Source organism: Melospiza georgiana, chromosome 26 (genome assembly GCF_028018845.1).
Source record: "Melospiza georgiana isolate bMelGeo1 chromosome 26, bMelGeo1.pri, whole genome shotgun sequence".
In the NCBI taxonomy this organism is placed as follows: Eukaryota; Metazoa; Chordata; class Aves; order Passeriformes; family Passerellidae; genus Melospiza; species Melospiza georgiana.
The window spans coordinates 2,306,555-2,333,098 of record NC_080455.1 but is presented as its reverse complement, the minus strand read 5'-3'; the positions used below and the strand labels follow the sequence as shown (position 1 = coordinate 2,333,098).

The 26,544-nt window shown below is 50.2% G+C and overlaps 1 protein-coding gene across 4 annotated transcripts in view; it reads right to left on the bottom strand.

Annotated features, from left to right (window-relative positions):
• The window catches only part of PIP5K1C (phosphatidylinositol-4-phosphate 5-kinase type 1 gamma), a 53,429-nt gene that overhangs the window by 2,381 nt on the left and 24,504 nt on the right, over positions 1 to 26,544 (bottom strand). Inside the window, exons 2-18 of one of the 4 annotated variants that reach the window (XM_058040753.1) lie at positions 25,275 to 25,306; positions 22,417 to 22,503; positions 21,628 to 21,758; positions 20,919 to 21,036; positions 18,730 to 18,882; positions 15,920 to 16,219; positions 15,214 to 15,419; positions 13,385 to 13,468; positions 12,832 to 12,880; positions 11,812 to 11,896; positions 8,785 to 8,946; positions 8,597 to 8,626; positions 7,697 to 7,838; positions 7,379 to 7,411; positions 4,984 to 5,088; positions 4,607 to 4,739; positions 413 to 496 (exon numbers count right to left, since the gene is read on the bottom strand). In XM_058040753.1, coding sequence (XP_057896736.1) covers positions 413 to 496; positions 4,607 to 4,739; positions 4,984 to 5,088; positions 7,379 to 7,411; positions 7,697 to 7,838; positions 8,597 to 8,626; positions 8,785 to 8,946; positions 11,812 to 11,896; positions 12,832 to 12,880; positions 13,385 to 13,468; positions 15,214 to 15,419; positions 15,920 to 16,219; positions 18,730 to 18,882; positions 20,919 to 21,036; positions 21,628 to 21,758; positions 22,417 to 22,503; positions 25,275 to 25,306 — 1,934 coding nt within the window. The remainder of the gene's footprint in view (positions 1 to 412; positions 497 to 4,606; positions 4,740 to 4,983; positions 5,089 to 7,378; positions 7,412 to 7,696; positions 7,839 to 8,596; positions 8,627 to 8,784; positions 8,947 to 11,811; positions 11,897 to 12,831; positions 12,881 to 13,384; positions 13,469 to 15,213; positions 15,420 to 15,919; positions 16,220 to 18,729; positions 18,883 to 20,918; positions 21,037 to 21,627; positions 21,759 to 22,416; positions 22,504 to 25,274; positions 25,307 to 26,544) is intronic. The other 3 variants (XM_058040755.1, XM_058040756.1, XM_058040757.1) reach the window with 3 other exon arrangements.

Here is a 26,544-nt window from a genome sequence, read left to right as displayed (position 1 = left end):
CAGCCCCTTCCCCATGTCCACTCACTTCTCTGGACATGCCCCAGCCCCTCCATGTCTTTCTGGCTGTGAGAGGAAAGAGGATCAACCCCTGAGCACCAGTGCCCAGTGTCAGTCAGGTCTCCGTCCCGCCAACTTCCCAGCACAACCAGAGGCTGCTCTACATCCTCCAGTAATGGCAACATATCTGGGAAACCTGAGCTCCCCAAAGTTTCTCCTGTACCAAACAGCTGGGGATAAGCCACAGGGCCTGCTGAGCAGGCCAGGGCTGTGCCAGCAGAGCTGCCCTGAGGCAGCCGGGCTCTGCCGCAGCCGTGCAGGAGCCCCACGCTGCCAGAGGCCGAGCTGACCCTGCAGGGGGAGCACAGGCTGCGAGCGACCAGCGGGCACCCGCACACGGCTCTTGGACACTTACTGTATCGCTCTCCTCATCGGAGACAGAGTGCAGCTGAGTGCTATAGTGGAGCGGGGAGTAAACCCAACTCCTCTCGTCTGTCGGCTGCCAGAGTGGCCAGAGACGGCAGGGAGAATGCAGGGAGAGCAGCAGCAGAGCAGGGAGCAAAGGAGAGAAGAGGAAAAAATAAAAGGAGAAAATAAAAAGAGCAGGAAACAATACAGTAAGAACAGCTGTCCACCTGGAGGGAGAGCACTGAGCCCAGAGGCAGCTCTCAGCAGAGGAGCCCTCCTCATCCTCAGCACACACCGGCTCCCTGCCAACCGGGGCAGGGGACCTGTGCCAGCTGCACTGGGGGTGGCACACCCTCTCCTCTCATAGGGACAGAGTTTTAGAGCTTTTGAGATGTCAGGGAAACCTCAGCTCCCGGCCATGGCACCATCCTGGCTGCAGAGAAACTGAGAGATTTGGGAAGTGACTTACCTAAGAGCAGTGACAGCTCCTGGCTCCTGCTACCAGCTCTCACCTTCCCTTTTCCAGAGCCCTGTGCATGCTACAAACTGAAATCCAGGAGGGCTTTCCCTGGGAAACTGGATTTGTTTGTTGTGCCTTCCTCCTTCTCTGCAGAAGGCAGTGGAGCTGGGGTGAGACCATGGAGGATGGTGGCCACAGAAAGGAAACAGTTATTGCTGAGATTTTGGGGACAGTGGGGTGATGGGAACAAGTACAACACAGGAGGCAAAACACAATGGGACCCTGGAAAGAATGAGGGGAAGGAGGTGTGCCTTGAGGGACAGTTATAATAGCACTGGGCACTGCTGTGAGAAGACACACACTGCTGCCTACACAGCACAGATTCAAGGGCTGGTCTCTGCTGACAGTGTTCCCAGGGGGACCCCATTTACATTGCAAACAGGCTATTTTGCCTCCAGAGGAGCTCCCACAGAGAAGAAACTGCCCCCTTTGACCCAGCCTGGCATTTGCAAAGGAAGATAGTGCAGAACTGGGTGTTTGGAAGAAGCCTGCAGTGTTCCCAGCCCAGGAACTGAGTGCGACAGTCTACAATGTACAAGGAACTAAAAGAAGCCAGAGAAGCTTTGAAGCACTGGGCTCCACATGCTGAACCCCCCAGGAACTGCAGCTCCATTAGCAGAGGCTGCTGGAGGAAGGAAGGCTGAGAAGCCCCTGCCTGGAGCTTCTCACAGAGCTCTGTCAGAGGTACAGGAAACCTCCCCACCACATCAAGCTTGTCCCACATCCTTTTTCATCCATGATGGCTCATCCATCCTGACTGAACCACATGCTCCAGCCAGTCTCTTTCAGAGCCTTTTAGGAGCTTGGATGCATGCAGGGAGCTGCAGGAGATGAAAGAGCACCAAGTGCTTGGCATTACCCCTCCCCTGCTGTTTTTGGCAGCCAAAACCCAGCTGAGGCGCAGGAGGGGCTGCAGGAGGAGTTGCCTGTTTGCCCAGCAGCACCTTCCTCATGCCATCAGCAACAGCCAGGGGCACATTCCTGCCCCTGCTTCCCCATGCACCCTGCCTGTACCCCAAATGGCAGCACCAGGCTGCACCAGCAGCAGCACTGCCACCACCCCCTGGGGACAGCAGCTCTCCCAAAGCATGAGAAGTTAAATGCTAAACCCCAGAACAATCTCAGCTCTAGATTCAGCCCCTAAGAGCTCAAATGCCTCCCTGCATCTTTTGGAAAGGAAAATCCTACCTGCTCACAGAACACCTGAAGGTGAGGAGGGAGCACACTGGTGACCCTGAGAAGGGCTGGAGAGCTGAAACCAGCCCTAACTCAGTACCAGCTCCTGTCTCATTTTGTTTATGAGATGCTCCCCACAAGCTAAAACAGTTGTTTGCTACTGGAGTTTTACAATCTTCAAAATATCTTAATTGTGTCTTTAAAACCCTCTTCCTGGGCTGAGGCAGCTGAGCCTGACATCCCCTATGGAGGCCCCAGGGCCTCTCTGGCCAGATCTGGTACTAAGACTCACAGAACAGTTTGGGATAGAAGATCACCCAGTATTCCCCCTTGCCATGGGCAGGGACACCTTCCAGTATCCCAGGCTGCTTCAAACCCATCCACTCTGACCTTGGACATTTCCAGAGAGAGGGCAACCACAGGTTCTCTGGGTACCCTGTGCCAGGGCCTCACTACTCTCAGTTTTTCCAAGGGCTGGGTGAAACTACGGCCCATCCCAGGGTAGGAGTTGTGTCACCAGTCTGCAGAAAAGGGACAGAGCTCATGATTCTCTCAGATCCTGCAAGGAGATCCACTGGTGTCATTTCAATATGCTTCCCCCATTTCTGCTGGGCTGGTTCCTAATGCCCACTCACTCAATCCAGAGCCCCAGCCATTGAGAGAAATGGGATGCTGGCCCCAGTGTTTCAAAGCTGCAGCTCTGCTCCCCTACATGCTGTGCTGGTGTGGTCACTTACAATCCCAGAGGAATGCGAGGTAGTTCGGAGTCTGCGCTGGCGGGGAGAGTAAATCCAGTACCTCCCATCTGTGAACTGAGTGGCCCCAGGACAAGTGAGGTGAGAAAGGAAACAGAGGAAAAAAAGGGTGATGTGAAAGAGAGGATGAAAGAGAAAGCAAAAAACAAGGGGTTGGGCAACTCCAGGCCTGAACGGGTGAGCAGGTGGGAAAGCCGTGCAGGGAAGAGCGGCGCCCATGCCCTGCCACACTCTGCACTTTTATTCCCTGGGGATAAACAGGAGAATGAAGAGCTCTCCAGGAGCAGACTTCAGTCATCAGGCCACAGCCTCCTGGGACTGGGCAAATCCTCCTCTGCACACAGCACCCCTTCACCCAGCACTGCCCCTGAGCACTCCTGCAGGAGCAGCTGTGGTGCTGCCTGAGCGCACGCATGCAGCCTCACCTGAGCTCCAGCTCAGGTGCTTTTCCAAGCAGAGCGCCCATGGGAACTCAAATCAGCTTTTCCCTTCATCCCAGCAGTGAAAAACACTCCACAGCACACGACACACATTTAATGCAAAACTCAGACTCAGATGAAGTATGAAATGCTGATGAGCAGTCAGTCACACTCTCTGTGAACACACTCTGCAGGATTTTCTCTTGGAGAGAGGTGCCCCTTTAGCTGGGGGCAGTCCATATGCCCAGCGACAGGGAGGAAGAGCAGCTGACCCTCACCAGAAGACACTTGCCAGGGGAGCAGGCAGGATCTGCCTGCACACAGCTGCCCTCCACAGGCAAGGAGGGGGCAGTGTTAGAGGAGCCGTTTGCATTTTGAACAGCATGCATCCAACCCCAAACAAGCTGTAAAACAGGGCTGATTCCTTCCACAGCTCCCACAAGCCTCAGAGCGACTCGGCAATGAGTAAGCAGCTCTGCAGCAGAGTACAAGAGTCCAGGGGAAGGCCAATGCTGCATTTTAGTTTAGCCTGAAGGAGCCCATTGCATGGGGGCTCAGGTTGTCTCCAGCACCACAGAACTAACAGCAACAAGTCCGAGCAGGGAGGAGCCGGGCACCTCTTTTAATGAGGGTTCCAGTGCCCAGGCACAAGAGAGAGCTCAGCTCTCACAGGACAGGCACTCAGCTGTGCTCTGGGAATCCATGGGACAGGTACATGTTGCTAAAAAACCTCTTCTCTGGTCTGCAGGAGTTGCTCAGCCATTGTGGGAGCTGAGTGAGGACCAGCGCCAGGCTCCACGGCACTCTGCTGCCAACCACCAACTTACTCCCTGGCTCAGCACTAGACTCCCACTGCATCACCTAATGCAGCCTGCAGGGAAAGGAAAAGCCGGAGTTCACCAGAGCCCAGGGTCACCCTCTGCAACCACCTCCCTTTGGCTCTAGGCCATGCTTGTGTCAGGAAAGCAGCCAGGATCTCTGGCTGAGGAAAAAAAAACTTCTCTGTTGCACCCACATCACCTTGGCTTGTCCCAGGAGCAAATGTGCTGGCCTAGACAAACACTTGTGCTTGGAAGTAGAGCAGCACAGCTACAGCTACATCCACAGCAAGAGTGCCACCTGTGTGAGCCCCACTAGATGCTGTTCTGAGTTCTCTGAGTTTAATCCAGTTCTCTGCATTCAAAAACCCACCCAGCACCAAGGTCTCAAGGTGCTTCACACCAAGATGGTGCAGGGCAGCCACTGCCCACCTGACTGCCTGGAATGATACTGACAGCCCTGTCCAACCCTTCCCATCACCCCCCAAGGGCCAGGTGGAGAAGGTCTCTTACAAAGTAAATGTCTGTGACTGGCACGTCGTCTTCATCCGAGGCCTGGCTGGCTGGCTCCGAGGCCTGGCTGGCCGTCTCCACCTCTATGGTGGCTGGGGATGTGACAATGGCACAGGCTGAAGAAGCTGCCTCTCTGCACAGGGGAAAGAAATGACAGTCTAGTCACTGCAGTCAGGACAGGAGCAAGCAAAACGGATTTATTACAGAGGAGCTTCTGAAGATGCTATGCTATCACATCCTGAAAGGTCACGTCAGGGCAGGTCAGGTCATTGCTGTGCTCAGCCTCACTGAACACCCATGACTCCAGCAAGGCCTCCAGCACAAGCAGCCACAGCTCAAAACCCACTGTGTGGGATCTGCAACACTAAAACACTCACTCTTTGACTTCTTCTTCAGGAGCTACAATCTCAACGTCACACTTGGGCTCCAGCTCGACACTGATTTGCTGAACCTCCTCCTGGACCCGCCCCTCCTCGTGTGACCTGGAAACCAAAGGGGAGACAGGCCCAAAGACTCAGCTGGACATGAGATATGCACAGCCCTCAATTTTACATCAGCCTGAATCAGTCCAGAGCCAGCCAAGCCTCTTGTGCAGCTCTGCCCCAGCACACAGCTGCTGCTGCTGCTACTGTGGCACTGGGCTCCCAGCACAGACTCAGTGGCTGATTTCAGCTCAGAGGGAGCACTCAGACCCCCCAGGATTGAGGGTTTGGATAACCAAAACTCCCAGGAAAAAGAGAGGGAAGATTACAGCACTCAGGAATAACAAGGTGGGAAAAGAGGACAAGAGCAAAGGAGCTAAACAGCCAGTGCAGCAGGAAGTGTCAAATGGAGCATGGGAGCAAAGAGAAGGGAGCTCCAGGGAAATCCTGTGTCCAGAGTCAGCCTTGCACCAGGCCAGAGCCTCTGAGCTCCCCCAGCACTCCCAGCACACCAAAGCTGTTCTATAGTTGAGATTTATCTGCATACTCTGGAACTGCTTCTGACAATCTTCACTTTAATACCTCATGCTATTAAAGTAATTACTTGTGTCAGCAGGGCTGTCCCCATGGGAAGGAAGAGCAGGAGCCTGCCCAGCCAGGGGCAGCTGTCAGAGAAGGGCTGAGCCCTGGGTTCACTGAGCACTGCCCTGCTCTCACCAGTGGGCAGCACTTCAGTCCAGCTCCATGCACAGAACTTGCTACACTCTTCCTCACAGGGCTGGACCTCAAACCTGGACTGAATTCCCCAGCAGACCAGAATAACCAGAGGCATGACACATTCTTGAGCAAACTGGGTAAGGTTTTTTTCCATCTCAGCTCAGGAATGTAAATTCTTGCTTTAATAAATTTGTGTCTGCACTGGTTTTCACCAGGGGATCCCAGAGAGCTCCACAAGTGCACAGGTCCCTACTCTCCTAGGAAGGGCACATGGAAGCACTGGGATTAAAAACAGACAAATTAGGCAAAAACCAGCAAAGGTGGCCACACCTGCAGACAGGCCCTAGCCAGTGTAGCTCTGGCAAATGTGTGACAGACAGATCTACTCTGACCAAGCCATTGAGCTCCCTGAACACTCCCAGGTCACTCTGACTCACCTGACCCATTTCTGGAGGAGCAGTCACACACCACAGCAGCTCCCTCCCTCCAGGAGGTACCAACGAGTCTGAACTATTTTGGATGAAGTCACTGCATTTGCCACATGGGCCCCACCACTGGGGCCTGGGTTTAAGTCTCCAGTTTTCAGCAATTCCTAACACTGCATTCTGCAGGATATGAGGTGCTTCTTAAGTCCCTGACACTTCTCACAGTGAGCAGGTCCCTGCCCTCCAGGGCAGCATTCAGCAACATGCAGCATCCAGAGGGATTTTCATTAGGAAATAGCATAGAAAGGGATTTTTTTTCACAGTGCTTATCAACTGAATTCAGTAAATCACTCAAAGCTTGGAACAACAGCAGCTGCCTGTAACGTGGGGCAAACCCTCATCTTCCAAAGACCTTTCCTTCCAAGCACCAAACACTGACTGCAGGGAGAGAGGACATCAGCCTGTCAGGCTTCTCTGGCTATGGCACATGCTAGGACTGAGTCTCTGATGTCATTTCAAAGCCTACTACACCTACACAATGCCCTGGAAAGCGAGGGCAGAGCCAGCAGCATCCGCTGGCTCCTCGTGCAGATCCTGCTGACATGGGCAACGGGGTCATTTTTACTGATGCAAAATAATTCCACAATAATGCACAATATTAATGGTAAGAGCCTCTAAAATCAGACACCCCTCTGCAGCACAGCATTTCTGTCCTACCTTGCCCTTGGCTCTGAGACACCACAGGAGGAAAAAAGCCTCACAGATTTCTGAAAACACTGGGAGCTCCTTCTGTGGGGACCGATGGTGCCTCATAAAGGCAAAGCCCTTTCACTTTACCCAGGCCACAAGCAGATGCTCAGAGGAGGAATGTTCCTGCTGTCAGGGCTCACTTACTTGCTTAAAGGAACTTAAATGACCTTCCTTGACTCTGGTGCTGGGTGGGTGGGTAAATTTGGACAACACTGTTGCCCCCTTCCCTATCAAATAATTGGTATTTTCAAAGCACTAAGAGATCTGCTTTGCAAGGAAAATTCCATGTAAGAAATGGGGATCATCTGATTCCAGAAGCAGCTCAGCATCCATGCCAAAATCCTGGAGCTGCTGAAATTCCCACTCAGCCCTCTAAAAGTGACCTTTGCGCAGGGATAAACATGAGGTCTCTGCAGCAGAGAGAAGATGAGACAAAAGACAGAAGATCCATTTCTCACCTGCCATCCTGCCCTGAGGAGTGTGTACGCCTCCTGTGGAAAGAAAACAGGAGAGTTTGAAGGAGCAATTTAAGCCAGAAATCCTGCACTGTCCCCAAATCTACCTCCACATCCCATGAGGGAGATGTTCTACTTAACAGCTGACACTTCTTCCAGCAATAATTAATCCCATCAAAGCTGTGTCTGCTTGCTCCCAGGAGAGATTTAATTAAAATCGGTCATTAGCATTGCAGAGTGCAGGGCAGCCTGCCGGGATCTGCAGCACAGAGAGCCAAGAGCAGGCACCCAGCACCAGTGGGAGCAGGGAAATCTCCTCACCTGTACCTGGGCTGCTCAGAGGACTCCGAGGGGGATCGCTCGGGGACAGACAGAGATGTTGACGATAGTGTCGTGGCTATGGAGGCCGTGGTAGCTTCTTCAAAGGAAGGAGGAGTGCAAGGGAGCAGGTCTGGCCTGCCTGCTGGCCCACAGCAGGGCAGGGGAGAGGCAGGAAGAAGAGATGATTAAGTCAAACACCAACACTTCACCTACACCAGCCCCGTGCGAGGCTGTTCCACCATGAACCTGCACACCCCCATTGGGACTGGGCACTCAAACCACAGACAGGCACAAGTGTAGTTGGGTCATGACAGCCTCTCCCAAGGCATCCTCTGGGGAGAGCCAGTCAGCACCACTTCCAGCACAATAGGCAGGGAATAGAATGCCAGTGAAGACTTCTCACTGGTGACCAAAGCTGGATTAAAGCCTTGAATCACCAGGGATAAATATCCAAGAGAATTAAGAGATGCACTGAGTGTTCAGTGCTTTGCACAGGGAGCAATCCAACAACCATGCACTGGAGGAGCTTGTCCTCCAGCAATCAGCTGTAAATGCAGCCAGATGGAAGGAAAGGCAGCACAGAACCAGCCCATTCCTCTGTTTTCCAACAGCAAGATCCTGCCTGTTATAACTGCCCAAACACTGTCATTGGAGTGCTGCAGTTCCCAGTCACCCCCCCTCCCCAATCTTTTTTTCAAAGGGTAGAAAATGCAACTCTCTGTTGGCTTTGGGCTATGACTGATGGTGCCCCTTGGCAGCAGCTGTCTTGCACCAGTGATGCAGGCGACCATTTTTACTGCAGAACCCCAGAGTGCTGCAAAGAAGGGATCTGGTCTCCTTTGATGCAGAGGTGTCGCATCAAGTACCTGCTGGTGCTGCGACAAAACAATGCACTCTTACCTTCTTCCCTGTCCTGGTTAGGTTTAGCACCTGCAAAGCACAGCAAGACATGCAATGAAGAGCTATCCATGAGGAAATATCTGCAGTTGGTGCACAGTGGGGAACTGGATGAGAACAAGGGAGGATCCTAAAGAACTGCTAGGAAAGAGAGGGTAAGCACAGAGGCACGCCCCGGGCGGGGCTGTCACCTTCATCGTCCAGCGTGGGGTAGCTCCGCGCCGCCCGCAGGTCGTACTGGGTGTCGTCCTTGTCGGAGGCCAGCTGGCTGGCTGAGAACGCCGCCGTGGGACCTGCCGTCTTCACGGCCAGCAAGGCACTGCGCCCTTTCTTGGACGGGGACGACTTCAGAGCTGGGGGGCACACAAGGGCAAATGTCGGTCTCGGGGTTTAGCTGGTCAGGGTGATTCTGAGATGTGCCAGAAAGTCTCTTCTCAGCTCGGGGCTCGAAGAAGGAGTCAGAACTCTTCAGTTCTCGGTCTCAAGGTTGTTTATTGTTTCTTATCTATAAAATTATTTTTTCTGGCCTGCTGAGATCTGCTCAGCCAGACAGACAGAGGCACTTTGGCTGCCCCCAGAGTGGTGTTATCTCTTTATACTAAAAACTACGTGTATATTATTTACCATGACTTTCTAATACCTGTCACTTATGTTAATGGACGCTCCTCTGTCAGGTTAACAAGATATTTAATACTCTGCTTGTTTGATTTGTCATATATTGGTGATTTGTTAATAATGTATGGATGTAAGCTTGTGTCATAGAGGGAGGACCCTGGTTACTCATTCTAGCATTAATTCTCCTATTTAAATATAGGTTAGTGTGACAGTGTTCACAGGGGTCTTAGGATGAGGGAAGAGATGAAGATCTGACTCCATGTTTCAGAAGGCTTGATTTGTTTTTTTATGATATATATTACATTAGAACTATACTAAAAGAATAGAAGAAAGGATTTAATCAGAAGACTAGCTAAGAACAGAATAGGAAAGAATGATAACAAAGGTTTGTGACTCGGGCTGTGTGTCCAAGCCAGCTGGGCTGTGATTGGCCATTAATTAGAAACATCCATCATGGGCCAAACAAAGATCTACCTGTTGCATTCCATAGCAGCAGATAACCATTGTTTACACTTTGTTCCTGAGGCCTCTCACCTTCTCAGGAGGAAAAATCCTAAGGAAAGAATTTTTCCTAAAAGATGTCTGCAACAGGTTAGCCTGTTAATGGGGAGGGAGTCATAAAGTTCTCATATTTTTGTAGTGTAGAGCTTTAACATACTCTTTGTTGATGGCTGCTTGAGGGCCCACAGTGTAATTGGGAAATTAATATTTATCTGCTTGTAGAGACTGTATTCTTTTTTAAAGGAGCTGTACCCCCTTTAAATAGCCCTTAATTCCCTTCATTAGGATTCGTGGGTTTTCCTTGGAGAAGAATTAAGAGTGAACTTAGATTAGTTTCACAGGCAGCCAGCTATCACCCAGCTTGGCTGGCTTTTCACCTCTGCTAACAAGTCATCCCACTCTTTTGCCAGAGATGGGTTTGCTCAATAACAGCTCTCATAAGTAGCTCACTTGGGTTTCAATTTATGTTACACAGTGAGCTTTTACTTTAAACCAATCTAGAAGTGCCAACATCACAGCAGAAGATGGAGGCTAAGAAGAAGAAGAAGGAGAAAGGCTGGACACACTCAGATTCTTCTACCTTGCTCTCTGAACCCCTGTTCTAAAAACCCCTAAAAATCTTTTCTTTCATCCCATGACAAACTAATTATTATTCTACTTAAACTTTCGTGGCTTGCAGATCTTCATATAAGGTTGATCATTTGCTCCATGGGTCATAATCAAAATCCCAGGTCTCTTGGGCTCTGTGCCAAGGTCTTTGAGCCTCTAGCAGGGGTTCGGGCAATCAGGACAGCCAGAGGGATGTCCTGAACTCTGACATGTTGGAACCCAGGATGTTCCTCTGACTGCCCTGGAGGACTTGAGACCCTGGCAGGGGGATCAGAGACCTTGGCACTGAGTCACAAACACCTGTGCCTTCCATTTTAGCCAATGGAGAAAATTGCCAACTTTGTGTGAAGATTTAGAAGCCACAAGAGTTTGAGTAGAATGATAGTGAATTTGTCACAGGGTGAAAAAAAGCAGAATTTTGGGGATTAAGAATGGGGGTTCAAGAGGCAAGATGGAGGAATCTGGGCATGTCCTGTCCTTCCTCTTCTTCTTGTCCTCCATCTTCTGCTGTGATGGTGGCGCTTGTGGATTGGTTTAGAGTAGAGACAGACTGTCTAACATAGGTGATAGGTATTGGAAAATTATTGTAAATAAACTACTAAAAAAGTAGTTTTTAGTATAGAAAGCCAACACCACCCCAAGGGCAGTCAGTGTGCCAGTCTGCTGGACAGACCTCTGCAGGTCAGAGAAAGAATGAAATAGATAAGAGAAAATAAACAACCTTGAGAACCAGAGAAAAAGGAATCTCGACTTCTTCTTTGGTCATGGGGCTGGGAAAAAAGATTCTTTAATACCTTGGGAGCCATTTCTACCACAGAAAACCCAAGAGTCAAAGCACCACCACCAGCTACTGTCACACCAAAGGTGTTTTTCCCTTCACAAGGAGAGGCTCTGCCCTCACACACATCCCTTCAGGGCTGAACCCAGGTCAGGTGCAGGGACTGGGTGGGAGCCTGAGCAGACCAAGGCAAGCTGTGACAATCTGAGGGTTCTGCAGTTCTTAGCTTTGCTCTGTATCATGGAATGTTTTGGGTTAGAAGGGACCTTAAAAATGCATTTCCTTCCACCCCCTCCATGAGCAGGGACATGGGCACTAGAGCAGGTTGCTGCAAGCCCTGTCCAGCCTGGCCTTGGACACTTCCAGGGATCCAGGGGCAGCCACAGCTGCTCTGGGCATCCTGTGCCAGGCCTCACTCTCATATTTCCTAACTTCTCATCTAACCCTGACAGCTCAAAACAATTGCCCCTTGCCTGTCACTATCTGCCTGTACAAAAAAAAATCCTTCCCCCTCCTTTTTCTAAGCCCTCTTTAAGCACTGGAAGGGGCTCTAAAGTCTCCTAAGAGCCTTCTCCAGGCTGTACACCCCCAGCTCTCACAGCTGTACCACACTGGAAAACCCTGCTCAGGCTCCAGCCCAGACTCCTCATGAGTCTGCAGCAGCAAGGCCAAGGTAAAACCTCAGAGCACAGCAGCCCCTGAACTTGGTACTTACAGGAATTCTTTCGAAACACCGTGTTGGTCATGAATTTGAAGAATCTCTCTGCATAAAAGCTGGGTCTGTGTACTGACACCGTGTCCTACAACAGCAAGAAGCAATTGTTTAATTTTAAAATGATCCCTCAAGGCAGAATTTCTGTAACAACCAACACAGTCTTTTTTATTCCAACATTTAGCACTGACAGAGCCTTAAAATGGAAAGGCTTAACTGAAACAGTCTAATTAATGCTATAAATAACCCTGAAGCATTGCCTCTGATTGCATTTGATTATATTCTTGCTGTGATTTTATAATGGATTTTGGTGATTTTATTCCTTTGTAGACTTCCTGGATTTTTTTTAAACACTGGCCTGATTGCATACATGAAATTTCTTCTGGCTTTGCTGGCTGCCATTCCAATCAAACCTGGATACTTTTGTATGTCACACAGACACCCAAATTCAGCCAAGGGTCTCCATACATTTCAAATGTTCTTGTTTAAAACAGTAAAACTGAAGCTCTTTCTGTTTCTGATGTTTGACTGCGCTTTCATGACTTGGCATCTCCACATTTCCTTTGCTACTTTAAGGGAAGCCAGGAAATTAAAGGCTGAAAAATGCTTTCCACATCCAAGGTTCTTTCAGAAACACACACCTGGCTGCTGCAGGAATGAAGCCAGCAAGGAAACATGGAAAGGGATTTGCTGGCAGAGAGCTTGCTGAGGTGGGAACAGCCAGTCACCAGAGAGAACAGCCCAGGGCTCTGACAGCCCAGGAACACACACACTGTGTGTGCTCCTGGTGTCATGGGAGACAGAGCAGGGGAGGAAAGCTGTGATCACAACAGCTCAGCGTGTGAGGAGCTGGATTGAGCAAGGAAACCTGGCTGGGAATTAGTGGCACCACCCTGCTGGGCAGGAATGAGGGGCAAGAACTGCTCCTTTCATCAGCTGCAGCTGTGCCAGATCAGGGCCCATAAAAAGACACCAAGTATCCTGTGAGGCTTGGACAACTCCTGCCTCTGCACAGGCACTCACCCCATCGTGGACAAGGGCCTTCCAGGTGTGCTCTAACTTCTTGATGAACCTAATTGCAAGGAGAAGTGGAGAGCAAAATAAAGATCCAGATTCAGGCATGCACTCTGTACCAAGCCCCCTGTCATACCCTCAGGGGAGATCCCTGAGCTGCCAATGTCACCAGGACTGAGCTTTCTCCAGCATCTCCCCCAGGAGGTCAGGACTGCCTGGGCACCACAGGGAAGGAGGGGCTGGGCAGGAAGAGGTACACCTTACACCCCTGGAGATATGCTTCCCACACTGAGGTGGGAAACGACTTCTTTATGAGCAGCTCATCATCCTGGACAAAGGGCTGAGTGTCCCCAGCTGTTCTAAGGACATGATGGAAGCCCATGGCCAGCTTGGGACAGCCATATCTACTCATCCTCACAGTCTCCAGGAGAGAACATGCCCCCTGCTTTCATTTGGTACTAAAAGAGATGTTATCAGCCACAAAAGACACACTGTGTGGTGGTTTCTGTCCTCACCAAATATCAATTTAATGCAAGCCAACCCACAGTGCCAGGTTACCCACCTGTATGACTGCAGGATATCGATGATTCCCACGTGCAGCAGGAGACGCTCTCCTTTGCCATTCACTGCTGGGATCCCTCCCATCCTGCAGGTGAAGCAGAAGCTCAGCAGGTGCAGCCTCAGCCAGGGCACCTCTAACACCCAGCTCTGGGAAGGGCAACAGCAGCTGTGCTAAAGGGGCTCTGGTGGTGTCAGACATGCTGGAAAACCTGAGGGCTCACTTTGGGCACAGCCATGGGAGTGACCTGGCCTGAGCCAGGTGTCCCAGGGTCACTGCCTGCATGGCCACACATCACTGTCCTGACAGCACCTGTGCTGTGTGGCACAGCTCTGCCTGGGCCAGAAAGCACCATGGAGCTTTCTCACAGAATCACAGAAATTCAAGGCTGGAAGAGACCTATAAGATCATCTAGTCCAGCCGATGTTCTAACTATTCAACTAGATCATGGCAGCAAGTGCCACATCCAGTCTTTTTTTGAACTCTTCGAGGGATGATGACTCCACCACCTCACTGGGTAGATGATTCCAGTATCTGACCACTCTTTCTGTAAAATACTTCCTCCTTAATTCTAGCCTGTATCTCCCTTGGCGCAGCTTGAGACTGTGTCCTCTTGCTCTATCTGTTGTCGCCCTGAGAAAGAGACCGCCCCCCAACTCACTCCTGCCTGCTTTATTCTGGGGATCAGGTTATTTATGGGTCAGTGAGAGCTGTCTGCCATTAGGGCAGTAAATCCTTCAGGACAAAGGATTCCAGTCCTGTCCACACTAATGCCATCCTGCCAAAGTGCAGCAACCACAGGCACCAGCACACAACCAAAGCACAGGAGTGTCAGATACTCCTTCAGGCAGCCACTGCAATTATTGATGCTGCCTGCAGGACTGGAAACACCACAGTATTATTTCAGCTCTCAGGATTGACCCTCCATCAAACCCACAGCAGCTGGTTTGAGACAGCAGCAAGCAGCAAACTCCACCATTCCTTGGCCCAAGAGCCAGACAGAATCCCAGGTCAAGCACAGCACAGGCTTAGGGCAATCCCCAGCCTCCAGCTCCAGCAGTGACCCAGCACCTGGCTACACTGCTGTCTGCTAACCCCACTGGGATGGCCTCAGGGAACTGCCAGGGATTCCAGAGGTGGGAGTGATGGAGAACTCCAGGCTCCTAGGGACAGACTGATCCCTACTCTGCTCCAGTATTTGGGTGCTGAGTGAGAACTGTCTCCTCCCCAGGGAATGGGTGGGTATTTAGAGGCTGTTACACAAGCTGACAATCTACAGCCTGCCCAAGATGACACACTGCTGTGAGGCCAGACCCTTACAGAACTATATCCCACAATGGCAGCACTACCAAAACACCCCAGGAGAGCTGCTCCCTTGAACAGCTCCTGTGTGTGGTGTCACATTTTAGTTAAATGGTGTGCTCTGTCTCACCCCTCGAAAATGTGGGGTTTATTCCAAGCCTGTGATCCTCCCCTGCAGTATCAGGGATCTGTAATCCCAAATCTGATTCCGTGCCCACCTTGAATCTCCCTTTGAAGCTGTGGGGGGTGATGAGAAGTCTCTCTTGGCCCCTTTTCCCCCAGGCTCTCCCTCTCTCCCCCTCCCTTCCCCTCAGAAACCCTGCTGCTCCCAGGGGTGGGGACCCCCAATAAACCCCCAGCTAATCAGCACCCCCAGAAGCCGTGTGGGGTCCCCTTGCCTGCCTGCTGCTACCAGGGAACATCCAGCTCAGGGAGCCCCCAAAGGAACAGCAACACCTGTGGGCCTCCTGAGGGATTTCCCCCTCCAGCCTCCCCTCCCAGCAGCAGGAGGGAGCCCAGGTTTCACCCACGTGTCGTCGGTGTCGATGGCCTCGCCGCGGGCAGCCCCTCCCTGGATGGACTCCATGGCTGTGGAGTACAGGGCCTTCTGCCCCACGGGGCGCTTCTCGTCCGACGTGCTGTGGGCTCCCTCCGACAGCTGCTCCCTCTCGTGCTGGTCTATATTGTGAACCCCAAGCAGCAGGCTGTAGTCCATGATTTTAAAGCTTTCCAATACCTACAGGTTAATATTGAGTTCAAGAACAAAGAGAAAATATCAAGCCAGCAGCAGAAATACAGACCTTGTAGCATGGAATCAAAGCAATCAAAGCAAAGCATCCCACCCACATCCCCACTAACAACTCATTTGACAGAGCCTGGAAGTTTCTGAACCAACAGTGACCTCTGGGCTTGACTGCAGAGTTTGGCCATTCCACAATCACAGCAAAGGCCTGAAGACTTGCAAACAACACCACTGTATCTGCTGCACCGTGATAGGGAAAATGCTCCAGCAAAGCAGCTCCAAGGGGAGCATCTGCCAAAGTGTGATGCACCAGGCAAAGGAGCACAGCCTCAGTCCTCGGAGGCTGCCATGGCTTGGCTTTCAGGGAAAAGTGTAGGAGAAAAGACTGATCCTACTCTGGGCTCATTAGCAAGGTTCTCAACCAGGAATTGCTTGTCCTCATGCTCAAGAGCCACAGAGTTCCTCACCCTGTCCCTGAGCTGCCCCCTCCTTACCAGACAGTCTCGCTGCAACGTCTTCACCAAAGCACTGAAGGTGTCTGCATCCAGCATGAGGCCCTCAGGCATGTCTTGGATGAAGTCCAGATCCTTGTACGTAGGGCTGGACTTTTCTTTTTCCTTCTTGGACGCCCGGCGTTTGTAGGTTGAACCCTTGAGGTCGAACTTGAGGTGCATTTTCACCACTCGGGGCAGGATGTTGTTCATCACCACCACGCGGATGTTTTTGCCCCCGGACTGCACACAGTACAGTCCATAAAACTTGGGCAGCAGAGTCCGGGGGTTCTGGTTCAGATTCTGCAGCAAGGGTGCAAAGAAGCACAAGAGAAAAGGTCATTTGAGCAGAAGATTCCTGCTGTGTTCACCACAAAGCATGTCAACAGCTGGGCTAGGGATTCTTTGCTGAGAGGTTTTCTGAACTTAACAGGAGCTCAGTGGATGCATCTGACAAAGTCCTGCATTTCAGTGGCTTTAGGACCTGCAAACACAGGGACTGAGATGTTCAGCACTCTCTGGGCAAATAACCAAGTCCGGAAATCCCCTGCTTTCCCCAAGTACAGCAGCTAAAAAAAGGAAACCAAACTGGGAGAGAAATAAACACAATAAGTGGGAACTTCAAGCTTAAAAATAACAGCTCTCTTTATCTCTCCACCAGTGTCAGAATCAAGAGCTGTTCTCCAGCCCAGAATAAACCATGGACAGGGTTATTTTTTAAACAAAACAACATAAATGTTTTCCTCCTGTTGCAGAGTTGCTTTATAAAGCAGTCAACCAGAAAGCACGGATATCCTGTTCTGCTGTCATCTCCTTTTTTTAGGCAACAGAATAATTAGGAATGACATGACAGGCAGGATTTGCTTGTTCAGCTTTGGGCACATTTGGGAAGGAAACAGAACTTCTCTGCACGCTGTGGCAGGAAAGACAGACCTGACAGGTTCTGACAGACTGCAGAAACGTGATTGTATTAAAATTTCATTCCCCTCAGCTCACCCACCTGGGCACAGCAGTGAGCCCTCTTGGAGAGTGCCAAAAGAAATGGAGGCAGGTAAATGGAAACAGCCTTAAAGTAACTCAGCATGAAACCACCCTGCTTCCTTTCCCTGACTCCTTTGACACAGGTGGTTTCCCAGGAGCAGCAGGGTGATCTGGGGTAGCACCACAGAACCCACAGACAGTGGAAAGCTGCAACAGGTCACTCAGAACTCTGCATCAGACAGGTAAGTTCAGTTTAATTCACTGACTGATGATGGCAGGATTAACAGTGCAACTCCATTCCCACTCAAAACCCCACACCTGATTTACCACACACATTAGGCAACAGGCAGCGCTTTCCAAGAAAACTCATCCTGTCCAGGAATGTGAGTGCCACCTGCAAAAGCAAGTGATTCACAGAATCTCAGGATGGTTTGGGTTGGAAGGGACTGTAAAGACCATTTGGTTTCACCTGTGCCACGGGCAGGGACACATTGTCCCAGGCTGCTCCAAGCCCTGTCCAACCTGGCCTGGAACACTCTCAGGGATTGCTGCTCTGAGCAACCTGTGCCAGGGCATCCTCACCTTCACAGGGAACAATTTATTCCTGGGCTGGCTGTCACTCACACACAGACATCCCATAACCTGCCTCTCTTGGGTAAATTTTCCATGGTAAATATTGAGTGAGGAAAGGATTTTCAGAGTACCAGTGTAGGATCACATAACCCCACTGCACCAGGCACACAGATGGGGCAGCAGCATTGCTCCTCATCCCCTTCTCCTTGGCATCTTCACAACAAACAAATCCCTGGTCATTTTAACTGAATGTCAAGAGTCCTCCTGCATAAATCTGGAATTTCCAGCAGAGTTGTGCAGAGAGAACAGCTCCTGGTTTTTACACCAGAACATCAGATTTGGGTCCAATTTACTTGACCCAATGCAAGTCTCTGGGTCTCAATATCCTGCACTGCCAGACTGATATGCAAAGCTGGCTGGTACCTTGGGCCCTCCAGCTTGGAATTGCTGCCAGTGGGAGTCAGGACAATCCTCAGAGTAATGGTCAAACAGCAGGAATGGGAGAGATTCAGGGACAGCAGTGCTTTCCCCACAAAACCAGGGTGGTTGCATTATTGCCTGGAGAAAAGGAGGCTCAGGGGGGACCTTTTGCTCTCCACAAGTCCCTGACAGGAGGGTGCAGCCAGGTGGGGCTCAGGTTCTGCTCTCAAGCAACAAGGGACAGGATGAGAGGAAGCCTCAAGTTGTGCCAGGGGAGGTTTGGGTTGGGTATTAGGGGAAATTTCTTCATGGAAAGGGTTGTAAAGGGTTAGAACAAGCTGTCCAGGGCACTGGTGGAGTCACCATTCCTGAAAGCATTCAAATAATGTGTGGCTGTGGCACTTGTAGACAAGGTTTAGTGGTGACCATCATGGTGCTGAGCTGAAGGTTGGACCTAATGATCTTTGTGGTCTTTTCCAAACTTAAGAGTTTTACTATTCTATGATTGCAATCAGCAGCCATCCCCAAATGCAGGCTGGGGCAGATGCACACTGCCAAGTGAAAAAGGAATGAACTAGCTCTGGGAAAAGGGCACTCAGAAGCATACATCTGGGAAGCCATTTTGAGGCCAGAACATGCCCCCAAACTACAGTACAATTATCTGCCTCATGTTTACCCACAGACTTTGCAAATAATCAGTAGGATTTGTGCTTCTGGGACCGGCTTCATGACATGTTGTTAACACTGTCCCTGGCATGGGGGCAGGTGGAGGACATGCCCTGTGAGATGATCTGCCATGACAAAGCTGAGCTGGCTCTGAGCTGCTGGGTGATACACACCATGTAGTATCCAGGAAGGAGCTTCTGCAGGAATTCAGCTTCCTTGTGCATCACAGTTTTGATGATGAATTCGTCGTCGCTGGTGACGTAGAAGAGGGAGCCGCTGGCGCCGGGGTTGGACAGCTCGATCAGAGGCTCGTTGCACAATGAATACTGGCCAGAAAAAGAAAACAAGGTGATGCTTCATCCCCTATTTACTGCAGATTTGAGTTCTATGCCCTCAAGGGCCTTCCCCATCATGTCATCTCCCTGGGAGATTAAGGGGTAGCAAAGCTCAAGTGAGAACTATTTTCATTATAGGTTTGGTCTGAGCAACCAAACTGATGGTCAATTTATAATTAGAGACTAAGATTACAGTTCAGAGCATCCCAACTGCTCAGTATCCAACTAATCATCTGCTTTCAGGAACATCCAGCCTTCATAATGACATCTTATCTGCTCCCATTGTGCCTGCACGCACGTATCACATTCAGGCTCTTTGAGCACAGCCCAGCGCAGGCTGATGGGCACAGAGGATTCCAGGAGACACCACAGCCTGCTCAGGAAGCCAGATATCACTGTGCTGGAGGGAACACAACACACTGGTTGTTCTCAGCAGTCTCCCCTGGCCTTGTGCTCCCCTGTTCTCTGCAAAAGTCAGTGCCAGATTCACAGAATCACAGAATGGTTTGGGCTGGAAATGACCTTAAAGCTCATCTCACTTCATACATGGGCAAGGACACTTCCACTACACTAGGCTGCTCCAGGCTCCATCCAACCTGGCTGTATTTTTACAGCCACAACTCACTCCATCAATCCTGCTAAAAACACATTACAGATCTTATCATCTTATCCCAGGTGTGCAATGAAAAGGGACAAGCCTTGCTGAAGCACAGCAAAGAGTTCTGCACTGGCATCTGAAGTGGGAGAGCACATCTGCTCATCAGGACACAAATAGGTCCTCAAATAAGGACTTGCCCAGCAGCAGAGGGAAAAACAGAGAAAGCAAGGCAGGCAGATGTACATTTTAGCTCAGTGCCCACTCAGACACTGCAGGGGTCAGGTGGGTTCAGGGCAGGATCACAGAACTGCTCAGTAAGAGGTGAGATGGGGAGAGGGAGGTGATCAGAACAATAAATTAAATGCTCATCATTATGTAATGAAAACAGCTTTCAGCTCTGCACAGATTAACAACCCCAGACCTGATCAAGCTAATCATCTCATGCATAATTAAAGGCATTTGCTGCTGTGGCAGGCAAGAGACAGTCAGGAGAAGCAGAAACAACAAATCAGAGCCATGACCTTTGCAACTGAGGCAAACTCCTTGCCTGTCCTCAGCTCTGAACACTCATGCATGAGGCAGCACTGCCTTGGCTGGCACAGGAGGGGATCACTGTTACCCCCCCACCAGGCCCTGGCACAGGCTTGTTCCACTGGGAGGTCCTCAGCTGTGACCACCCCTACCTACAGGTGAACTCACACAAAAAGGGCTGCTCCAAAAGGGGAGGACGTGCTCTCATGGATGTGTTTCCTTCCCCAGTTCACACAGAACAGGACGTCACACAAAGGCAAGGGCCCAAACTCAATCACAGGGCACTCAAAACCCCAACAGCTTGTACTCCAAGGTATTTGAAAACCAGCCTTTCCAGCTCTGAGGAGCTTTTGAAGCACAAGAACAAGCTGTAGTTTATTGTGTCTTTTTAAGATGATTAAAATAACTACTCTCACATAGCTCTCCAGTGAGTACACAAGAAAAAATTCCCATCTTTGTCCTTAGAGTTGCAGGGGACATTACAGGGTTGCACCCAGCAGCACACAACTCCTTTAGCTTGTAAACACAGTAAGTTATTGTTACCACAAGGAGCAGAGAGGGAAGCCCATTGCAGGGCTTACACAGCTCACATTGTGTGCAGGGCATGGCCTCCCTCCAGTATAGGCTGGCAGCTGCCACCCAGCAAACTTAGACTTGGAATCATGGAATGTTTTGGGATGGAAAGGATCTTAAACCCATCTCATTCCACCCCCTGCCATGGGCAGGCACACCTTCCACTACAACAGGTTGCTCCAACCCCATCCAACCTGTCCTGGAACGCTCCCAGGGATGGGGCAGCCACAGCTGCTCTGGGCAACCTGTGCCAGGGCCTCACCACCCTCATGGTAAAGGTAAACAAAGGAGGACAAGACAGCAAAATTTAAAAATATCTCCATACCAAATAATCATCTGGACGAATCCCAAAGAGCTCCCGGAAGTAGCGGAAAGCCACGGGGGCGTAGGTCTTGAACCTGAAGTCGGCGAAGTGGTGAGCTGGGGTGAGGTTACTGCCCTCGCTGCACAGAACACACACAGGGCACAGCCCGTTAGCACCCACACACAAGGACAGGCACACCAAAGCTTCAGATGCACCGAGCCTTGCAAAAAGACATCTTTGGAACAAGCACCACCACCTTTCTTCTGTGGTAGGAAAACAGGAAAACAGGTTTCAAACTATCTGCCAAAATCTATTTCCAGAGATTAAAGGAACAACCACTTGCCAAGCAGAATATATTTACACAGAGAACATAACTTTTATGAGCTTTGTTTATTCACAGTTAGAGAGCTCCCAGAAGGAGTTGCTTCCATACAAAACACAGTATAATTTTGTGGAAGAAATGCTAGATGGACAGCTAGGAAGACAAGCATGTAGGAAGGGTAACAAACTGGAGTGCACAGTACTGCATCCTTCACTGTGCTTCCCTGCAGGCCAGTGCACTGCAGATTCCAACACTTCCCACTGTTCTGTTTGTGTATCACAGAGCAGATTTAAAACATTCAGAGCATGCAACTCTGATCTAAAGACAGATGGAAGCTCTCTTGAAAAATCAGTGAGAGGAAAAGAAAATAACTAATTCATGCATTTATTTTTTCTCATTCTCCTTTACCTTGGGAAAAAAATGCTCTCCACCACGTAGAAGTCCTGCATCAGGACATCCCTCTCTGGCTTGGAGCTCAGATTTCCCACAGTATATCCAATCCCCAGCTGGATGGCCCCCTTCAGAGTGGATGAGGTGGTCTGGCAAAAGGAAAAGAGCAGTCAGTGAGCATTTCACAGCAGATAATCACAATAACATCCCCTGCATTACAACACAGTCACGTCTGTGACTTTTGTGGGGTCATCTCAGGCACCACACGCTGCTAACCAAGTTTACCCAGCTGCTGAAGAGATCAATTAGGGCTTCAGATTTGCTATTTGCAGGACTGTACTGTCCAAGAGTGCTGCATAAAAATCTCAACCAGATTAATAACTACTGGGCCAGAACTTCTCTCAGCCTGTCACCCACTTGGGTGCCATCCCCCACTCCCCAAACCCAAACCTTTTTGTAGGTGGTTTAGTGGGTGCCATCCCTCACTCCCCAAACCCAAACCTTTTTGTAGGTGGTTTAGTGGGTGCCATCCCTCACTCCTCAAACCCAAACCTTTTTGTAGGTGGTTTAGTGGGTGCCATCCCCCACTCCCCAAACCCAAACCTTTTTGTAGGTGGTTTAGTGGGTGCCATCCCTCACTCCCCAAACCCAAACCTTTTTGTAGGCGGTTTAGTGGGTGCCATCCCTCACTCCCCAAACCCAAACCTTTTTGTAGGCGGTTTAGTGGGTGCCATCCCTCACTCCCCAAACCCAAACCTTTTTGTAGGTGGTTTAGTGGGTGCCATCCCTCACTCCCCAAACCCAAACCTTTTTGTAGGTGGTTTCCCCAGAAGCATCCACACTTCGATGACCAATCCTCTTTCCTTGGCCTGGCTGTCCTGGCAGTGAGGGGCCCTGCAAGGAGAGCACAGGGACAGTCAGGGCACAGGCTGAGCTGCCACCGAGCACATACAGAGCAGCACACACACTCCCACACTGTACTGCACACAGGGCTCATGGTGAACACCCTGCAGATGCCAACAGGTGAAAGTGAAGCTCTTTGAATTATATTTCCTCCCCTGAAGATGAGTTAGAATAGCAACACTCCACGTGACACCCCCACTGCTCACTGCAGAGCCCTCAGCGAAAACACCGAGCTCAGAAAAGATTCAACTGCCAAGATTCCCCTGGCGCTTGACTGCAGTTCCCATTGAGTTAAAACAGTGATGTATTAAATCAAACAGCCACAGAGACTTATTCTTAAAATCCCACGCCCTCAGGTGTCACACTGACACCTCGGGTTTTGCTGGAGAGATCAGAGCCAGCTGATGGGGACAGCCCAGCCCCTCTCACACTGAGATAATCCATTTAAGCAAGATCTCATCTGTTTACAATTCCAAGGCTGAGCCCACACAGGGTGAGCCACAGGAATGTCTCTTCCACAAGTTTTGAAGTTTACAGAAATGCTATAGACTGCCAGCACTTCAGGGCGACAACAAACCTGCTCCTGTCCCCTTCTCCTCTCCTGCCTCTGAGTCTGCCTAGGCCTTTCTTTGCCAACCCAGAAGGCAGCAGGTTGTGGCTGCTCTTTAACAGCCTGGTGTAAGCAGGTGTTGGAAGTTCCCTGCAGCTCCTTTTGCAGCCCTAGGGACTCTCTACTCCACCACCAATCACCACTGCACCCAAGCTCCCTGCCAGCTGACCCCCCCCATGGATCCTGGAGCCCACCAGACTGCTAGAAATGCTGTTAGAGACCAGAGCCATTTTGGGGTTTGCTACATTGCAGAACAGCTCTGGATGTTCCTTTGAACAACATACAGAGAGATCCAAGGTCACTTCCCAAGTGACACTGTTCCATCCCTGTCCCTCTTGAGTGCTGCACAGACCCAGCTCCAAACCAACTGCTCCAGCAGACAATGGATAATTTTGCTCAGACTAAGAAGTTCTTTGTACTTTAGCTTTTGATCAAGAGCTTGCAGTTATTTCTGGTCAATCTGCTCATACTTCTCATACTAAGGGGCAGTCTGAGCTCTCCTTCAAAAATCCCATTTCCGACCCTATTTTATTGGCAGGGCCAGCCTTGCTTCTGAGCACTCCTCCTCCAGCAGCTGTGAGCAGCAGCACAGCTCAGCCTCTCCCTCCACCAACCCCTTGGATCTTTCTCCATGCAAGCCCCAGCTGTGCTGTCCTGCCTTGCCAATGGCTCCCCATCATCTTCCCAGTGTGATGAGCAGACACAGGCAGGGGAAGGGGCTGCCATCCTAGGAACTGCAGTGACAAAAGTCTCTTCCAGCCTCCTGCTCTGCCTGTGGCTGTTTCCAGGGCAAGAAAAAGTGGCCCTGTTTGTGCATTGAATGATGCAACCACAGCAGCTGAGCTTCCCACTACACACATTCCTGTGCAGGTACAAAAGAATCAAGTGTCACATGGCAGGCAATTTTCTGGGAAGGTTTTGCTGTTCATGTATACAAATGCTCATCATCACAGGTGAAAATGGGATGGGGGATATAAAGAAATTTGATCAAACAAAAATCATTTGAACATGATGCCCTAAACCACGAGTGTGGGTTTCAGGGAACAGCTTTCAGCACAGAGCCTCCTACTAGATTCCCTGCTGCCAACTGTGAAGAGTTTTGCTCCAGAAGGTAACAGTGACTCAGAACCTGTGACCTGGAATATCTACAAGAGAAGATGAGTCCCTGGAGATGTTCCCCTGTTTTAGGGCTTCACAAATCACAGCCTCCCCAACTCACTCCCAGTGGGTAAGTGTGGGAATAAGAAAAATAGAAACTTCCACAGACATGGAAAGGTTTGATTTTGCAGCCTTGGGAGAAGCTGGGATTGATGTAAAAATACAATACACAAACATCAGGCAGAAAAAACATAAACTTATGTTTCTATAGCTGTAAGTAAGAATATGCCTTAAGTAAGTGAGAAACTGTACTGGGTAAGATAGTGAAGGGTTTATAATGTAGGGGTGTGGTTGTATAAAGTAAGCTAAGAGTTTAAAAGTTATAACAGAGGCATATGTGTATATGTGTGATAATAGCCCATTGGATAAAAGTATCCACAGTGCAGCAGAGGTAAGTAAAGGTGATAGGTTAGAAAAGCAAAATAAATCCTGTGGCAACTGTCTATTGGTTTAAAAAGTTATATATTGTCTTGGAACAAAGAACTTGTGACTACTTTGAGCTGTGGCTGACTGCCTGCTCCTCTAAAATCTCACAGCCTCTGAGACTGATGTTCATCTGAGCAATAAATTGTTCTTAGCCAGAAAATTGTCCCATTCCTTCATTAAAAGCAGTGACAATGACAGGTAAGACCCACCACAGAGGCCTGGGAATGCCCAATGCATGCACTCTCCAGTGCCCACCTCCAGGTGCTGGTGTGGGAGAGGTGCCCTCAGCCACTGATGCAGAGGCATCATGGATCACACAGCCAAACCTGGCCACAAGATGGGCACAATCCCCCCACATCCCTTCTGTGGCTGCAGTGATGCAATGAAGGGGCCCCAGAGACCTGCCACTAATTTTATTTCTCCCAAATAACAGACACAGATTTTGTAGTAATCTTGTAAATACTTTGGAATGCACTTTTGCTCAGAAAAGGCAGGCAGAAGAGTTTCCTAGAGCTCTGTGTTCTCATTTCTCAACACAGACTGTCAAACCCAGCTTTACGCATCTCACCTCAGTGATGGGTGTCTTCTTTAGGCCCAGACCTGCAGACAAAAGGGAAGAGAATCAGGAGAAGTAGGGACATCCAATAAAAACCCCCAACCCAACCACCAAAACTCTCAGAAAACAGCTCAAAGCTTTGTCTTTTCAAGTACAGCAGCCAGCCCTTAGAGCAGCTGGTTTTACTCAGTTTTCAGCTTCACCAGTTCAGGAATCTGATGGTACAGGAGTCACACGAACAATTTCATATTCAGAAGCACAAAAATGCACATTTTTTCCCAGCAACAGCATTTCCTAGAGGCTTCAGCAGAGAGGTCTTGCAAATCTCTGCTGCCCCATTAAGCAATGGGTCCATACTACACTGAAGAGCTGGAACCACACAGAAACCCAGAGAGACACTCCTGAAGCTGTATTCCAGCCACTCAGAAGGCACTTGACAAACTGTATTGATAATTGAATATATTTATAGAATCCTACGTCCAAATATATCACACAAATGAATGCATCATTTATCTTTATTGCTGCCTCAGGAGAAGCCACTGCTGCTCCATTACAGCCAACAGTGGAAATCAGGGTTTTGCCTTAAGCCTTTAGGTACAAAATCAGAGCTGGAAACACAGGCCCAAACCCCCTGACATGAGGCCATCTCCCATTTCCTAGCCTGAGTTTGTTTTTCTGAGTTTTTCAGACAGCAGGGAGCACAGGCTCCTGTGTGGAAGGTGGGTCCGTGAGATCCAGCCCAGCTGGCTCCTGAGAACAACCATGAAGGATCAAGAGCTGCTGGAGAGGAGCTCCCCACAGCACCCCAGCACCTCAGTGTGCACAGAGCAGCTCTCATGGGGGAGCCTCCTGCACAGAACACAAACTCAGGGGACAGCTTTAAGGCCTTACTTCCACATGTGAGTCTGCCACTCCCTGTCCCTGTCCTACAGTGTTCCTACAGGCACAGGTCCCTAGCAGCCCATAATCCTTCAGAAAGGGCTTAAATTTGCAAAAGACCATGGAGTGCAGTTTTGAGCTCATCTACATTCAGATTAGGGGGTGGTCTTCCCTGGGAGGGCGTGGATGTCCTCTGTCCCTCCTGGCTGGAGAGCAGGAAAAGCCCAAGAGCCCCCAACCCAATTCTGCTGCTTCAGCATCTCCCCCGTTTGGTGAAGGAAGAACTTTGAGGGTTTACCCATGGTACCTATTCAAACCCCTCAAAGAGAAGCAGGGATGCTGCTCCAGGGCTTGTTTCAGAAGGAGCCTGAGCAAGAACCTGGGCATCAGAACCTGAAGGGGC